We start from the raw sequence: 19,258 nt of genomic DNA, 5'->3' as shown, positions 1-19,258 counted from the left end.
TATCTTGCAGTTCAAGCAAAGTGGATGGGATAGAAATCTCCTGCCCTCTGTGCTTTTTTACGCTGTTTAATCTCACCCGTGTGTTCGATTTTCCAATCTGCAGCATTCTAATTTCTCTTGCGGGTTCGCTGACTTTTCTGTGCAGAACTTCCCCATAGACTTACATTAGATGTGAAAAAAAGTACATACGTTTATAGTGCATTTACTCCTCGTAAATGTATGTAATCTGCACCTAAAAATATCAGTAAATGGAAGTTTCAAAAATAAACCAACTTTATTTTAAGGGATGACGTACCAAACAGAGACAAAGTGTAGCGGGAAAAAAAATGCACGCAAGCCGCAATGAAAACCACAAGTAAACTCACAGAAATTCTGCAGCATCAATTACTCAACAAATACCGATCGTGGGAACGTAGCCTAAAGCGGGCTTTACACGCTACGACATCGCTAATGCGGAGTCGTTGGGGTCACGGAATTCGTGACGCACATCCGGCCGCATTAGCGATGCCGTTGCGTGTGACATCGATTAGCGATTTTGCATCGTTGCAAAACAGTGAAAAATCGCTAATCGGCGACACGGGGGTCCATTCCCAATTATCGTTACTTCAGCAGTAACGAGGTTGTTCCTCGTTCCTGCGGCATCACACATCGCTGCGTGTGACGCCGCAGGAGCGAGGAACGTCTCCCTACCTGCCTCCCGGCCGCTTTGCGGAAGGAAGGAGGTGGGCGGGATGTTACGTCCCGCTCATCTCCGCCCCTCCGCTGCGATTGGGCGGCGGTTCAGTGACGTCGCTGTGACGCCGCACGGACCGCCCCCTTAGAAAGGAGGCGGTTCGCCGGTCACAGCGACGTCGCCGGACAGGTAAGTATGTGTGACGGCTCTGGGCGATGTTGTGCGCCACGGGCAGCGATATGCTCGTGTCGCGCAACAGATGGGGGCGGGTACGCACACTAGCGATATCGGGACCGATATCGCAGTGTGTAAAGTAGCCTTAAGGGATTCTGCTTTTACCCTTTCCTTAGGCAATATTTTCTTTCTGTCTCCGTCCTGCTTTTTTTCCCTGTTCTTCATGAGTTAAGAATTAGCATACAGCGGATCTTTTGAACGCATAGTGCAACCTCATTACACTACACGAATAATACTTTCCTAAAGGGAATAATTTGTTAAAATGTATCTATTTTTCATCTGTGAGTTTTGTGCCTTAAAGGTTAAGTAGTTAATCCACAAGTAGGGTCAGAAGATTCACCTATTTGGCTCCATTTTATAAAAACGACTTTTGTGGATGCATTGTGACTTGACATACAGCATTAGAGAATGTGATGCGGTCGGACGTCTCTAGATTCATGTTCTATCAAATAGGGTTAGACAGTTATCAGTGTAAACGCTGAGCTGCTTCGTGGTGGTCCATGCTCCCCCCTTGGTCTTGTCTCCTTCGGGGATCCTATTGTTCTTATGTCATTGCTTAGCCAGATGTTCTCTATGGGGACTCATTGATGCTATGTCTCCAACCTGTGTCCAGCCGCACCAGTTGTCATGGATACGCTATGGATTAACCCAGCAAGGCTAGAACATCTTTCTACCGTAGATGTATTCTTATATATGCTGAGAGGGTGTGCAGGACCCTCCCTCCATTTAGTCTCCTTGAAATGCCCGCAGTCACAAAGGATGAGAAATTCCTCTACACCAGACAGTTCCTCCCCACCTTTTCCTGTATTCCCATCCCACACTTAGTATGAGAATATCCAGGAGACTGCAGAAGTTGCTAGATTATAGCAAGATGTCTTTATCTTTCCTGCCTAGCAATCCATTCTTGCATTTTCTCACCAGCAGTATCTATACTATGACAGTGATTTTTAGCTTGATCTTCTGGGATGACTTTCGGAGCTATACTTTGTGTACACAAGGAAATAAACCAATTCCTTGGTGTCCGTAAGTCTTACATTGAGCTCCATGTCAGTTATTCTTTCCTGTAGCTCCTTAGAAATCATAGTGGTAAAATTGCACACTAAATGGAGATGTATTGCCCTCTTTTTAAAAATGCAACCTTGTAATCCTTTCTTCCCCTCTGCCGGAGGAAAGCGCTCCTTGGGAACTGGTGCGGAGGCTGAAAATAATAGAAGCTCACATTTGATGCGTCTTATGAAAACCTGTTTGCTCCCTGACATGGCTACTTACAGTCACAGTGAGTGCTGTTGTAATTGAATGTGAGTCATCTGTAGGTGTTCAACAGACTCTTGAATTCTAAATTCCTTTGCAAATCTGTCATTTTAAGACCAGAAAGCCAATAAATAATTTTAGTTGTAACGCTGAAATTTAAACTACTAGCAGCTGTCACCTTACCACTGTTGTCATAGTTTCTTTACCAATGTTGGATATACTGAATTTAAAATTTATTCCTTGGGTCAGCTATCAATGAATGGTGATTGACAGTAATGTTGTGTTAGAGATAAGGTAGTGGCATATTGTTAGAGCCACTGTGTGCTGATTTCATAGTAAACCTGTGGCACGGATTTCTACAGCTGCAAATCACCGTCTTCTTTTTTCACAGCTATAGAGTTAAATATCATTCTAATAGAACTTAATAATTCATCTTCTGTAAAATTTTCCTAGTGATGGCTGAAGGAAAACCAACACTTTGGTTAAAGGCTATGAACACCTTTGCCCTGAGTTTTTTACTTTCTAGCAACTGTTTGAATAGTATTGATGAAGAATTCCCAGCATTTTGTTGTTGTAGATTCAAGACAACTCCTTCATATAGCTGACTGTGCTGCTTCTTCTGGCATAGATGCTGACAGCACACAACTAGTATCTGTGCTCTCTTTCCCGCCATTTAGATTAGCTCAGTGTTGGTGGGTACTAAATAGGGATGATCGAATACCTCAAATATTCGACTTAGCAAATATTTTCCAAATAGGTCTATATGTGAATATTCCATGCGCAATGTAAGTCTATGGGAAGCCCGAATAATTGTTATTCGGGTTTCTCATAGACTTACATTGCGCATAGAATATTCGCGAATAATGGAATAGTGGCGACCTATTCGGAAAATATTCGCAAAGCCGAGTATTTGAGGTTTTCGATCATAGTACTAAACTATTGATGACCTATCAACAGACAAGGAAATCCCACTTATCGCTTGATATTGCTCCTGCAGTGGAGCAGAACACAGCATCACTGTATGTTTAGCCATAACTCTGAAGCACTGCAGTTTTATCAAACTGCAAACGATTCCTATTGACATGACCTATTTTGTGAATAGACTATCAATAGTCTAGATCTGGACAACCCCGGTAAAGATACTGGTGGGAGGGGGGAAGGGACTATACATGTTTTATTCATTTGATAAATAATATGTATAATAATATCTTCTTATCCTTGATGGGATTTGACCCCATCGCCAGTACTTCAAAGCAACAGTGCTAACCACTGGGCAACATCACAGTGGACAGGAAATAAGACAACTATGGACAAATCTGCTGGGGAAAAGTGGCAAAGATACTAATGGTTAGTATTGACCCTGGAGAGAGGAGATCACATAGGAGCTCTGTTTAGAAGAGAAAAAAGTACAGAAATTAAGTACAGTTTATACATCAGGAGTGGACATACCATTGCTGCAGCCTGTGCGGCCGCCAGGGGCTCAAGAGGTAAGGGGGCCCATTTCTACCCTCAAAGCAGATGGAATTGTTCATTTTTAAGAGATATGGGCCTGCAAAGGGCCCATATAGTGTTCTTGCACAGGGGCCCTTTTCGGTCTGTCTGCCAATGTTGTACAGGATACATTTTTAGTATATAAATATATATTGTGTATAGTACTCATTAGGTCCCATCCCTTCATAATACGAGCTGCAGCTTCAAGATGAGCTAGAGGTACCTATTAGATGTACAAGTCTCTGGCCTTTTTACATTATGTGACGCTTAGAATTGTCCTTTTGGCTTGCATTTGGTGGCTTAAAATGTCTATTGTTTCTTAGAGGTTTTTACTTCATAGGAATGTGCAGTAGATTGTTTTACTACTCCAAAAGAAAGCTTTTTAACCCAGTGTGAGATATAGGCCACTACATGGCCACATTAAGAAACACTCCCATTATATATTTTTGGTGAATAGAATTAGACTTCATGTGAGCAGGACCTAACATTTCTATTTAATGGAGAGGAAAAAATAGAACTTGTCAATGTCAGTATCTCAACCTTTAATTAGCTGTATGGGATGCATTGGACCCTAAGTGAGTTTATTTCACTTATTTCCTTAAGTATGGATGGTAGATAACTGTCCGTTACATGGCTTCTTAGCTTAAACATCCCTCCTCCGTGCATCACGAGACGCAGCATCAACTACTTGTGCCACAGGGACCCCACGCAATTAATAGTATAAATATTTTGGCGCGACTAAGTGAAGGTTAATTCACATTTGACTTATTGGGGCTTATAGACTTTAGAGGAAGGTCTACTATCTATCTTTAACGTCCCTCTTTATTTGGAGAGCTACTAATAAAAGTGCATCTCACTTTCTACTGTACATGCTTTGGGACATGGTCTGTCATATATCTGAATAACCAGTTTTATCATAGTAAATTTCCCCTGGGATCAGTTGATCATCCATTTATGGGGCCTTCCAACTCGCCCCTGGCTGATGATATGGGTTGAGAAAAGACTAGAGTCCAGCCTGTTGAAATAAAATTGCTGATTCTTGTATTCATTGTAGAGATAAACTGCTGTCAGTGGAGTCTGGCACCGGCTCTCTCGTAGAGAACACAGGATTTCTCAGCCGAGCTAGGTGTTTCTGTGTACGAGAGCTTTGGGAGAGCTAACAATCGGACGAATGATTGGGTGGGCAATGGCGATCTAATGTGTATGGCCAGCTTAATAGTAACTTCTTACCTAATACGTTTAGTAAGGTATCGGGCAAATACAAAAGACTCCTCTATAATTCATCATATGTAACTTTGTGACAACGGATTGGGGTGGGGAAGCTGGTATCTAAACATTAAGTGTTAAATTTGGAGATGTTAGACAGTTAAACCTTGGCATACCGTGCATTTTCACACCTTCTTTTATTGTGTAAACCTTCCCATTGTTACCAGCTATTAAAAATTCCATTTATTTCATCCTTGTTTAAACAGAAAATAAAGCAAACCTTTTTTATTGTTGTCAGTCCTTAGAGAAAGCTGCCTGCTGTCTATGAACAGCTCTCCTCAGATTGCTACAAAGCAATGAGTTTATTGGTTTGATTTAATAATAAAACACGACAACCTCTTGATGTGAACGTAAAATTCAAATAACCACTTTTTTTGCAGGTAGTGTTGCTTGTTAATAAATAAATATGATTGACTTAAAAAACCTGCTTGTCTGGTAGAAGTTGTCAGGGTGCAGGTATTGTAGCCTTTGAGTTATCTCTGGTAAAATCAGTTGTGACAAAGTGAGTATGAACCTTTTTCTAGACTCCAATGACCTTCATGCTAATAAAATTTTACTTTATTCTTTCACTAATGACATAGTTGTAATCTGAAACGGAAAGTCTACTTCCATTTTCACCACTTTTAGCATTTTTGTTGGCTAACATAGAGTTTAGTAAAGTGAATTTTAGTCCTTTATTAAACATGAGTGAAGTGGCGGCTGAGGCGCTGCTTCTCCTTCATTGTTTACCAGGCACAGCGCTGTACATTGGGTAGTCACTTTCTGCCAGCTTGGTCCAGTTCACTTCAATAGAGCTGAATGAACTGCAGAACCAGGTACAGCCGCTTTTCAAGTGAACCAGGCTGAGATATGATAGGCCATCAAGTGACTGGTGACTATCATAAGGGTAATGTCCTGGAAATCCCCTACATGCAGGAAATATAGGCCTAATTTTGTGCATGCTTTTACATAAAGGGGTTATCCGATACTATTTTTTATTTTTTTTTACAATGGTACTAAGGATTAACTGGCAGGTAGTTGCTAACTATCTGCCTGTTTTGCCCGCTGCTGATCTCTGCCAGCACCGAGCAGTCTCACACCGCTCCTACTGCAGATTCAGTGGCTTCCACTCACCTCACTCCGACAGAGTGACTGCTTCTATTCCGCTCTGCTCTGTTGAAGGGGTGGGGGAACTGCTGATTAACAGCCGGTTCCCCGCTGCCAAACTGCCCCATTGACGGAGCAGCCCAGAAAATGAAGAGCTGCTCTGTTGACATGGAGCAGCTGAATCACTAGCAAGAGCGGTCAATGATCACTTGAGCTGGTCAGGTTGTTGCCTCTGTTAGCAACTATCTGCCTGTTTAATTTTTAGGCACATAGTAAAAAGAATTAGAAAAAAAAGGCCTGGACAACCTCCTTAACACAATGTTATCGATACTTATGCTGTATCCCCTTCCTTTCAGTAATGCGTTTCACTTAGACCTTGCAGTCTACGTGTTTGAGTTGATCTTTCTGACAATGGCTTGAGTAAGAAGACCATTTCTCTGACGAAGGATGAGCTGTGGATTTATCCATTCTGTGTCATCTTTCAGCTGAAAATAGCTTATTTCCCCTTAAAATGCAGGTGCTAGTGAGCCACTGACATTTAGTCTGCAGAGCATTCTATATGGATGTAGGGCGACAAGAGGAGGGGGTATATCATCTGAGTTCCTGCAAGCATTTTTATCACATTTCACCTTTTTAAAATGCTCCTAAATGAGACTATCGCTATACTATGCTGACAGTCCCTTTTCAGAAGTATTTTTCATAAGGCACTGTTCTATAAATGGTATAAAGCTGTTTAGTTAGATTTTTACCAAAAGATGTGAAGGCCTGCAAGGCTTGTTCCTCATCCTCCGCTATTAGAAATGAATTTGTACATGAACTGATGGATTAGTCATAGGTACATATTAGCTATATTAGTAAACTATATGAAATGTTTATTTAATCTGCCTGAATACGGCTCTTTTAAATTATTAACCAAATGGCTTCAGGGTTAACATGGGATGACTGCATGAACATTTCTGTCCTTTTCATTAATGTGACATTGATCACAATCTCCCAGAATACTCCCTTTCTCGGAGCCATTTAAGTAATAAAATGAGTTGTCCCCCTTCTTCAGCATTACCTCAGTCTTCTTTAAATCTGCTGTTCATCACATGATTTCTAAGTGGCAAGTCAACAAATTGTGTCTGTGACGGTGCCCAGAGCTGCTTGGCTGACTGACAACTATATGTGACTTGCTCTGGGAGAGATGAATGGGAAAAACCTTTTACTATATTAAATCCAAACCTTAGTCATCCAGATGCTCTTTTTTTCCAAAATGTAAATTTGGTACCCTCGTTACCATGTCTATAGCGGATTTTTGAGTAGTTGATCTTTGCAGCATGACGTAACCTTGCCGTTTGTTGTAACGTAGCCTCTCCCGTACTATGGTCATTGGTAAGCCTGGTAGCATGCAAGCGCTAAGCTCCACATTGATATACTGTTTTGGAACATAGACAAGGTTGCTTTAAATAGGAGAAGACTCCGTTCTTGTCCTTCTTGGCATTTCCATTAGGATCTTACTAATAACCGTGAGGATGTTACTCCACTCTGTGATGTCCAGTGGATGCTGCAGAGGTTGAAACGGAAAAGATTTAAATTGCTTCTGTGTTTGCTGTATTTGCAGCTCATTAGTGTATAATGATCATTTATTCTCTGTGTACAGCAAACAGCAATTCTCCTCTGTGTAATAATAATAAGCATGGTCCACAACTCTGGTTCTTACATGCTTTGTGAAAAAGGAATGAGTTATGTATTCCGCGTCTGTTGCTGTGAAATGTTTGCGTCATTGTGAGCTTCTCCGTATGGGCGTCAGCATAAAGGTGCTCTGCCCTTTTTAGCAACTTTTCTTTTTTAATTTTTTGCCTAAAAGTTTGGATTTATTTACATACCCATTTCATGTGTAGACACTGCTTTATCATTACTTTGTCTGAATTCTCATCCACAGCTGCCTACAGAATTCTGGTAACCAGAGTAACACGACACTAGACAGGCGCTAGGCTGGTTTCTTGCAGGCATTCCTGTCTCGGTCATGAAAGGAAAGGCTGAGGTGAGAACTACCATGTAAAGGGATTCTTGTGAGCAGGATTTCACCCCCCAAATTATTTATATGCACCTATAGCTTTTTTTTTTTTTTTAAAGACAAGACCAGTAATACCTTTACACGGCCAGTTTGTTCTTACATTTCTAAGATATGTGTTTGAATTGGCATGTAAATGTAAGAACAAATGTAAGAGCATATAGCTCTTTCAAAGACATGTCCGGCAATACCTTTCTATGGCCAGTCCATTCCTCCATTATGGAGAAATCAGCGTTTGAATTGATATGAAAATGAGGCTTAAGAACTATCTGTAGATCTGAAGCCTCTGTCACTCCAGCATCAAGTCCTCCTCCTGTTTGACTGACCACTCATTTGCATTACGTCACAAAGCATAGAGAAGGAGGCACTGCTGGATGGGAAATAGAGCTGGAGTGAAAGAAGCTTCAGATCTACAAATAGTTCTTCAGCCTCATTTTCATATCAATTCAAACGCTGATTTCTCCATAATGGAGGAATGGACTGGCCATATAAAGGTATTGCCGGACATGTCTTTGAAAGAGCTATATGCACATATTTTGCAGATGATATCCTGCTCATAGATTCTCTCTAAAGCCCCCGTCACAGATAGCAAGCTCGCTGAAGTGTCACAGCTTTTGTGACGTATCAGCACCTCACCAGCGATATCGCTGTGTGTGACAAGCAGCAGCAAGCGGGCCCCTGCTGCGAGGTCGCTGATCGTGACACAACAATTAGGACAATTTTTTGCTCGTTGGTCTCCTGCTGCGCAGCACACATCGGCGTGTTTGATGGCGGGAGAACAACGAGCGCCGGTTCTGAGTGTACAGGGAGTCGTCATTACTCGGGTCGCTGTGGAGATCTGCCTGGTTGACAGCTCAACAGCAACCATGTAGCAACGTTACAGCGATCCCTGCAAGGTTGGATCGCTGGTATGTTGCTATGTGTAACGGGACCTTAAAGGGAGTTTACCACAAAAAGACTGTTCAAACCAAGTATAGGTGCTCTGTCCATCATGGCTTGGTCAAACATTTTAAATACACCTTTTCACCTGATTGTTTCCTTCGAGCTCCACCTGCCCTCTTCTTTGATTGACAGCTTTCACTTTATAGAGCCAGCAAAGATGCATGGAAAACAAATAAATGGGAAGGTGCACCTAAATATTTGGCCACCTCATGATGCACCGAGTGCCTGTGCTTAGTTTGAACAGTCATTCTGTGCCGACAGTGTCCTCTTAGGAAAGCTAAAGAACAATAATTTCAAGTGGTTGTTTTCCTTACGACTTGTTTGGTCTGTGAAGGTTGTCACTCCATAAGTTAAAACAACAAATCACTTATCTTTTCTTCAATCTGTGGCCTCTGTTTTAATTTATGGGATGCCGATCTGTTGTTGGATATTATTAACATTACAAGAGCTTCATCTAGTAACTGAAGAAATCCAACATGGCAGATCAGATTTTTCCATAGGTAACTGCTTTTAATTGGTGCCTGTTGTGTTGGTATCACAAAAAGGTCTGTAAAACCGGATGCAAGGTATTATTTTTGCTCTTTAACCATAAAATACATTTTTATCTGCTATAGCTGAGGCCAGAAGGAATATAATAGGTGTGTGATTAAGGAAGTGAGGAAAGACTCATATTGTGTCCAGTATATTAAAACATACAAAGATTTCTGAGGCAACTGGTAGGTTACAAATTACATAGTTGGGGAGGAGGGATTTGGGGCATTCAGTTCATAGAAAGCTGAATAAAATGATACCTTGATATCTGTGATCTTACTCCAGAGAAAACCATAGATTTCTCAATATGTAGATGAGTTGTTAAGATCTAAAGGCCAGACACAGATCTCCTAGAGTCTGCCTCTAGCAGCTTACACATACAGCGTTAATCACTGACTCTACGTTAAAAACCATGAACATAACTGCACAGCTTATTTTAAAAGAAAGCGGTTGTTACCAGTGTGAGACATGTAACGACTGACAGGCTGCTCTCCTGATCTACATGTCTCATGCTGGTAACTCACCCTATTATTTAAAATAGGCTGTGCAGGCAGATTCTCTGGGTCCAGCTCATGGCGCTTAACAACTCATTTACATGGAAAGAAAAGTTAGACTTATCTGGAATAAGCATCAGATTATAGATCTTAAGATATAGTTTTATTAAACATTCTATGGTCTACATGTTGATCCTAGTAACAGATTCTCTTTTAAGGAATGTAACCAACAACTTGATCATAAACCATTTGCCTTCAGCTTGTTCCTGATTTTCAGTGTGTATCGCTATATGTGTAAGGTGCATGAAATGAGTTGCCTTGCAATTAAAATACTGAATATTATATGACCACTAAAGGTTATTTTCACATGTGGCATAATTGCACCATTTTTTGCTACATTTTTTATACATCGTATTTAGTGCAGAAAGTATGCAGTGTTTTATAGTACCATCAAAATCATTGAAATTTCCTAAACCTCATGCAGACGATGCTTTTTTTTCTCATCTGTATTTGGAGTCCTGCTGTATTTTTGCCAAGATGAAGCATGTCAATACTTTGAGTGTTTTTGCAGCTTTTTTCCGCCTCAAAATGATTGTGAAAATTGCATGTAAAAACACTGAGCATACATGCATATTTATTGCAATGTTTTTTCCCGAAAGATCCGATTTTTGGTGCAGGAGGAAAAAACGCTGTAACTGCAGCTCAGGTGATCATCGCCCAATGCTGTGCAGCAGTGCTGAATCCCAACATGTTGCTCGGCAATGTTGAGGTATTCCTTCTGTTTTTTGATGGTCAGAGCGATGCATATTTATACATTTCTAGGCGGAATATCAAAGGAATGACACAACATAGAGTTATAAGGAAAGATGCTTCAGAGCGGTTTTGTGGGTATTGCAAGGATTTACAAAAACATAGATGTCAGGAGAGCTGACAGGTCTTCTTTAATAGTAAACACTTCTTGCTTTAGGTTTAAGGATTGTAAGATTAAACAGAATGAATGGAGACTTACTTAAATATTTGGTCCATTGCATGACTGGAAGTGAATTATAAGATTGATGAGGCTTTTGAAATAAATGTCCAAATGCAACGTATTACAGAGCATTGCAAGTTTCTTTGATGCCAACAGTTCAAGTAAAAGTAATACAGTCTTTTATATAACTGTCAATTTATCAGACACATCTGGAAAATTAAATGGACCACTTAAGGCTATGCTCATACTCAGGTTCTTTGCAGCACTTTTTTGCTGCAGAAAAGATGCTGCATTTTACACTACCGTGTTTTTCCAAAAATAAGACACTTTCTTATATTTTTTTTGCCCCCCCCCCCCCCCAAAAAAAAGCACTAGGGCTTATTTTTGGAGGAGGTCTTATTCTTGGAGAAACACAGTTGGGGGTAAGTTTACCCCCCCAAAAAAGCAGACCCCCCACTTCCCAGGAGACTCATACTCACCAGACCCGGACGATTGCGTGGCTCCCAGGTCTTCCCTGTGTTCTCCGGTCGGTGCGGCATGCCGTTCTCCCCTGCTGCTGGCTGACACACTGACACACACAGCGCGATCGCAGGCATACACTGCCGATCACAGGCACACACAGCCGATCGCAGATACACACAGCCGATCGCAGACACACACACAGCCGAACGCAGACACACACACAGCCGAACGCAGACACGCACACAGCCGAACGCAGACACACACAGACAGCCGAACGCAGACACACACAGACAACCGAACGCAGACACACACAGACAGCCGAACGCAGACACACACAGACAGCCGAACGCAGACACACACAGACAGCCGAACGCAGACACACACAGACAGCCGAACGCAGACACACACAGACAGCCGAACGCAGACACACACAGACAGCCGAACGCAGACACACACAGACAGCCGAACGCAGACACACACAGACAGCCGAACGCAGACACACACAGACAGCCGAACGCAGACACACACAGACAGCCGAACGCAGACACACACAGACAGCCGAACGCAGACACACACAGACAGCCGAACGCAGACACACACAGACAGCCGAACGCAGACACACACAGACAGCCGAACGCAGACACACACAGACAGCCGAACGCAGACACACACAGACAGCCGAACGCAGACACACACAGACAGCCGAACGCAGACACACACAGACAGCCGAACGCAGACACACACAGACAGCCGAACGCAGACACACACAGACAGCCGAACGCAGACACACACAGACAGCCGAACGCAGACACACACAGACAGCCGAACGCAGACACACACAGACAGCCGAACGCAGACACACACAGACAGCCGAACGCAGACACACACAGACAGCCGAACGCAGACACACACAGACAGCCGAACGCAGACACACACAGACAGCCGAACGCAGACACACACAGACAGCCGAACGCAGACACACACAGACAGCCGAACGCAGACACACACAGACAGCCGAACGCAGACACACACAGACAGCCGAACGCAGACACACACAGACAGCCGAACGCAGACACACACAGACAGCCGAACGCAGACACACACAGACAGCCGAACGCAGACACACACAGACAGCCGAACGCAGACACACACAGACAGCCGAACGCAGACACACACAGACAGCCGAACGCAGACACACACAGACAGCCGAACGCAGACACACACAGACAGCCGAACGCAGACACACACAGACAGCCGAACGCAGACACACACAGACAGCCGAACGCAGACACACACAGACAGCCGAACGCAGACACACACAGACAGCCGAACGCAGACACACACAGACAGCCGAACGCAGACACACACAGACAGCCGAACGCAGACACACACAGACAGCCGAACGCAGACACACACACACACAGACAGCCGAACGCAGACACACACACACACACACACAGCCTAACGCAGACACACACACACACACACACAGCCTAACGCAGACACACACACACACACACACAGCCGAACGCAGACACACACACACACACACAGCCGAACGCAGACACACACACACACACACACACAGCCGAACGCAGACACACACACACACACACACACAGCCGAACGCAGACACACACACACACACACACACAGCCGAACGCAGACACACACACACACACAGCCGAACGCAGACACACACACACACACACACACAGCCGAACGCAGACACACACACACACACACACACAGCCGAACGCAGACACACACACACACACACACACAGCCGAACGCAGACACACACACACACACACACACAGCCGAACGCAGACACACACACACACACACACACAGCCGAACGCAGACACACACACACACACACACACAGCCGAACGCAGACACACACACACACACACACACACAGCCGAACGCAGACACACACACACACACACACACAGCCGAACGCAGACACACACACACACACACACACAGCCGAACGCAGACACACACACACACACACACACAGCCGAACGCAGACACACACACACACACACACACAGCCGAACGCAGACACACACACACACACACACACAGCCGAACGCAGACACACACACACACAGCCGAACGTACACATCACATCCAGCGCTTACGGCCGCAGGGAATGATGAGAGCAAGTCACGTGTCCCGCTGCAGGTCCTGTTCGTTGCGCTCCACCGCACTGCCTCTCAGGATTCTCCGGCGAGAAGAGATCGGTGTCGCTGGATGAGGTGAGTGTGTATGCGATCCGATGTTTGTGTGTGATTTGATGTTTGTGTGTGATTTGATGTTTGCGTGTGATTTGATGTGTGTGTGTGTGTGTGTGTGTGTGTGTGTGTGTGTGATCTGATGAGTGCGGGTGTGTGATCACTGCAGGTCCTGCCGCTCAGCATCGGGTGAGTGTAAATGCCGGGTGCCGCTGTCTATAATGAAGTGTCCTGCAGTATTTGTAACCTTTTTTAGCTGCACGGACACTTCATTATTGATCCGGGACTAGGGCTTATTTTCGGGGGAGGGTTTGTATTTAAGCCTTGCTCCGAAAATGCTGAAAATCCCTGCTAGGGCATATTTTTGGGGGAGGGCTTATTTTTGGAAAAACACGGTACCAGCAAAAAGCCATGCAATTTCAGAAATCTCATGCACACAATCTTTTTTTTTTTCCCCTGAGTTTGAGCACAGCAACATTTTTTGAAATGCGCATCATGCCAGGTCTTGTAGTGTTTTTGCAGTTTTTTTCACCCGTAGGAAGCAATGAGAATGTACAAAAAAAAAACCAGCAAACCGGTATTTCTGCGTTTTTGGTGAATAAAACCTACATGTTCTATAGATAAGTCACGCATGTAACACGCACAAAAAAGCAGAAAAGAACAAAAAAAATAACTACATTTTATATGCAGTGCTCTACCTGCCAAGAGAGAAGGTTTTTGGCTGGAGGAAAACATATATGTAAGCATAGCCTTATTGCATCTCTTCCACATCACTAGCCATACTGAGATGTCCATCCTCTTTTTGACTTAGCAGCATTTTTTTTTTCATCAGACAAACATAGGACTCTAATAACAATGCTTTTTTTTGCTTTTTTTTTTAATCCATATAGTAATATATTGCGTTCGCAGTGTAGCTGCAGAATTTGTACTGTACTTGGAACAGCTGCCTTGTTCTCACCCCCTCTCTGACCTTTAAATTATCTGTCATATTCTCCAAAGGCTAAAACATAAATCAATGACATTCATTTCATGTGCTCTTGTAAAAATATATAAAATATAAATTAATAATGTGCCAACATCTTAAAAGATAGAATGAATCGATTGCTAATGTCTATGCAGTGGCAATAGTTACTGGAAATGAAAACAAAATCACCCATGTTAAAGGGGTGGTCCAAAGTCAAACTAAATTTTCCTCTAAATCCCTAGCTATTTAGGGCCATAAGCTAAGCTATTTTCCAATATACTTGTACTAAAAATTCCCTACTGTTCCCTAACTACACTAACTAACTGTTTCTCCCTTTCTTGTTCCTATTTCCTGTCTAATGACGCTTTGTTTGAGAATCTCAGTGTAGGCTGGGATACTCAAACAAAGCGTCATCTGAGAAGGGGGCAGTGGATGTGGTCACTGTCACAACCACAGCCTCCTCCCTGAAGCCTAGTATCATCACTGAGTCATGTAGCAGTGCTCAGAAAGTTAACCCCACCCACACCACTTCTCTCTCTGGGCATTGTTTATTGACATTGAGCTGCTTATCAGAGAAGTGGGTGTGGTTGGACAATGTCTCATGAGCCCTGTAGTTCAGAAAGTGATAATCTCCTGGTGATAAAACACTCATTGTAAGTAAATAGTACACAGCCTAATCAGTGACACGTTGCTGAATTCTGTGTCTCTGCCCCTATCTCCTGCTGTCTTCAGATGTAGCAAAGTCTTGCTGTCAGATTCCATTTAAGGCATGGCTGCTCTTTCAGTCACAATCGGAGTAAAAAGCAAAGGCTTGGTGTCTTCATCCCCCAACAACAAGGGAAAACTGTGTGAGTGATGCTCGTACTAGTCTAGTATGCCTAGATGCCTAAGAACTGACTGAATCTCTTGTTCTTTAACTTGGCATCCATTTTATATTTAAATAAAGTTGATTGTTCCTTTTTATTAGCATTTATTCAGCACTTCCATTGCAGCAGGACTTCCTTTTCTTCACTTTCCAGCATGTGTTGATTTTGCCATTGTCCAATGACTTACCTGCACTGAACGGCCTGAACACTAACTTGCTCTACTGCCATTTGAGTCAGACAGAATGAGGGCACCTAGTCCTGTGCATTTCACAGTCTCTCTTTAAAGCGTTACTGTCATTTTAATTTTTATTTCCTAAATCAATAGAGCACATGAAAATAAGCAACTTTGTAATATATCTTATCAGAGGGGTAAGGAGGAATTCTGCCTCCCTGCCCCTCCTTTCTATAATAGAATTTTGTCCGTAGCATCTGCCATCTCCTATCTCAGTATTATAAAAATCTGTATTCACTGAAGACAGATTTTACCCAGGAGTATTTACAATATTTTCCCCGATTACTTTTTTTTATCCTCCCTGAGTGAAAAGTTTAAAAAAGCTTTTTAGAATCTTTGCTATACATTTTTGTGCAATTTACATTGAAGATGGTTCTTAATGACAATAACGGTCTGTTTTGGCTCATTCTCCTGGTTCGGAATAAATTTAGAGCCAATCAGATGTCTTGCATGATGAATTGGCATCTGCTTGTATTTCTCAGCATTGAGTGCACCAAGAGATGGGCAATACTGAAGACTGCAGATACAGTGGTTGGCCACGGAAGATTAATACCGCAGATGAAAGATACATCATGCTTACTTTCCTTTGAAATCGGAACATATCCAGCAGTGCCATCCGCCCAGACTCAGAGGTGGCAGCAATCCGTATGACCCAGCTTCACCCATCTACTGTTAGGAGCAGTCTAGCCAGTAGTGGTTGTAATGGAAGAATTACAACCAAAAACTATACCTTTGACATAAACATGGTCAAGCAATTCGTCTATGCCCGAAAACTTGGGAATTGGGGTACTGTAAAATGGCAGATCTAGACTGATGAGTAAAAATTTGGCTGTAACAGAAAGCAGTTTGTTCACTGAAGGACTGGCGATCAGTACAATAGTGATTGCAAGTAATAGTTGAGACTCCTTGCAAGTTTGTGGTTGCAATTTGGCAAATAAAGTTTGGGATTTGGTTAGGACTAAAGGCGACCTCTATGCTGAAAAAGTAGATGCTGATCCATCATGCAAACCATCATGGAGCATTCTGATTGGCTACAAATTTGTTGTGAATCATAACAATGACCCCAAACATACAGTCAATGTCATTAAGAACTATCTTCAGCATTAAGAATAAGGAGCCCTGATCGAGTCTTTGTGGGATTTAAGAATACATTTGCACAATCTACATCCACAGCCTGTTTGGAGCATCCACCCTTTCCAGAAGAACTGAAGACAAAGGACGGTCACACCAAACATTGTTTGTATGGTGATTAAAAAAAAAGCCAACTATTCACACTTCTGTTTTTGACAGTTTTCTTACTTTGTGACATTTTGTACTTCCACTGCCTGAAACATTTGCCCAGCACTGTATATCAGAACACTTTGTATACAGCTCTAGTACTCTTTGTCCATTAACTCCTTTTACTGTGAAGCCATTTTACCTTTCAAGCTTCAATTATTCAGATGTTGCTTTAACCAATGTGTTTTATTCAATCCGTTAGGCATTGAATGTCCTAGAGGTGCCAGAAATATTCCTGGTGGAGTTCAAGAAGGGGAGCCTTTCAGTGAGGAAGCCATGATGTACACAAAGGAACTGGTATTACAGAGAGAGGTATGATATCTAGTATTTGCTTCTTGATTGCTGTTTTTTCCCCCTATATTATGTTTTATTGTACGGGGATCTCTTCTAGCATCTAGATTTTATTCACGCAGGAAATCATGGAGCCCAGTGAACCTTTTACTTTTCCTCTCACATTTTTTTGTTCTGAAGTGGTTACAACATTCCTTTTAATTTTATGTGTCTAGGTTTTGAATAGGCCTTCTAAAATGTTGTTTTTTTTATTTTTTATTCTACAAATCTTGAAGACCGCCATATATTTTACATCGCATAAGTTTGATGGTTGAACATTTGTCTGGTCAACTATCATGCGGTGGACATAACCATACTGCTTTTAGTCCTTATTAGTCCTTGCAGTCCTACAAACTGACCATATATGCTTATTAACTGGTAGCTTATCGCTGGTTGGTAAATGTAACCCCTCAAACAATAGATTTTGTTGTAATCATGGCTAATGCTAATATGGACAACTGTACTTCAGTTGTGATCAACCAGACATATTGTGAGGCCCTGAAATTAAGCCATTGACTCTACCAGAGAGAGACGCATCACATTGGATAATGGTATAGTCACTGGAACAGTTTAATTTTTTGACATGTGGATAAAAGAAAAACTTCAGATTTCTTAATTTTAGTAAAATACATAAACTTTAAGTTTCTTCCCAGTTTGCTCACTCCAGGTTAGTCCTTCTGTTCTGTGTTTTGCTCTCACCGTGTGGTAAAGAGCAAAGAAACATTGGTCAGCAGTATTAATTTCAAGTTTGATAAATTGTGTTGCCATTAAAAAAAAACAAAAAACTAAAGCCCTAATGCATTAAAAAAAGCGCTAATCCAGCTACAAGGAAAAAATTGCAATGATTATAGCAAAAAAAAAAAATTGCTTGTCCTTGGTTCTCACTTACTTTTCCAGCATTGATTGTTATAAGACCACTACCGTTTGGCTTTAGTGGTCATGGAACATCCTCCGCCTGTGGTTACTCTCCCTTCTATCTCTTATGGCTTCTATGGCTGCAGCAATCACAAGCTAATCAGGGGCTATTGAATTTTGATATAGGGTATTTATTTCTATTTCATTTCAATGGCAAATTTCGATGCAGTGTGGGAGGTTTCCCTGCATTTTGCACATCACATTTTTGTTTGCAAAAAACTTGCTCCCTACACTAATTTATTCACATAGAATATGTTTTAATGAAAGCTCATGCCCATTGTACACTGAAAGATGCTGTTAAACTGCATTTTTTGGTGTTATTTCTCTATAGGATTCTATTTTAATTGAAAATACTTTTATTAACAATCGGTTGTCAAACTTAAGCATACAATGTACTGTGACTCAGCGCAGGCTTAAAGGGGTTTTCCTACAAACAAAGTTCATTTTAATCAATAGATTTTGGAATAATAAAAAGTTCCACAATTGGATGTGTTTAAAAAAAAGGTTCCTGTGCTGAGATCTTATGTGTCCTTTCTATGTAATGTGTAAGGCTGTGATCATACCACATCTCCTGGTACATTTTACATTTATAAGATTATCTCCGCACCAGAACAGTGCTATGTTTCTAATTTGAAAGTAATAGCTAAATAATATTAATATACTTACTAAGTAATGGGATGAAATCTTTGAGATGAGCATACCCCTTTAAAGGTACATTTAATCGTGCCATCAATGACAATTAAATGACCGCCAAATATGGCCGTGTATAGTTGGGCAGACAAACTGTCATGCACGGACTAAGGAATGGTTCGGCGCACACAATTACACACAACAAACAGGGGTTTCACCTTAACAAACAAAGGGTATACCAGGGACACGTTAACAATGGTGGGCTGGTGTTAGGGAAGGGGATTATGGGAGACCTCTTGCACTCACCTGTGGTTGTACCCTACTCTAATAGCCAGTCCCTATAC

The 19,258-nt window shown here is 42.2% G+C and overlaps 1 protein-coding gene across 2 annotated transcripts in view; it reads left to right on the top strand.

Annotated features, from left to right (window-relative positions):
- SND1 (staphylococcal nuclease and tudor domain containing 1) overlaps positions 1-19,258 on the top strand; it is a 959,968-nt gene that overhangs the window by 606,708 nt on the left and 334,002 nt on the right. For both annotated transcript variants that reach the window (XM_075345399.1, XM_075345398.1), the window contains exon 16: positions 17,242-17,351. In XM_075345399.1, the coding sequence (XP_075201514.1) occupies positions 17,242-17,351 (110 nt within the window). The remainder of the gene's footprint in view (positions 1-17,241; positions 17,352-19,258) is intronic.

Source organism: Anomaloglossus baeobatrachus, chromosome 4 (genome assembly GCF_048569485.1).
Source record: "Anomaloglossus baeobatrachus isolate aAnoBae1 chromosome 4, aAnoBae1.hap1, whole genome shotgun sequence".
Classification (NCBI taxonomy): Eukaryota; Metazoa; Chordata; class Amphibia; order Anura; family Aromobatidae; genus Anomaloglossus; species Anomaloglossus baeobatrachus.
Note: the sequence above shows the minus strand (reverse complement) of the source record. Positions and strands in the feature narration are given on the sequence as shown.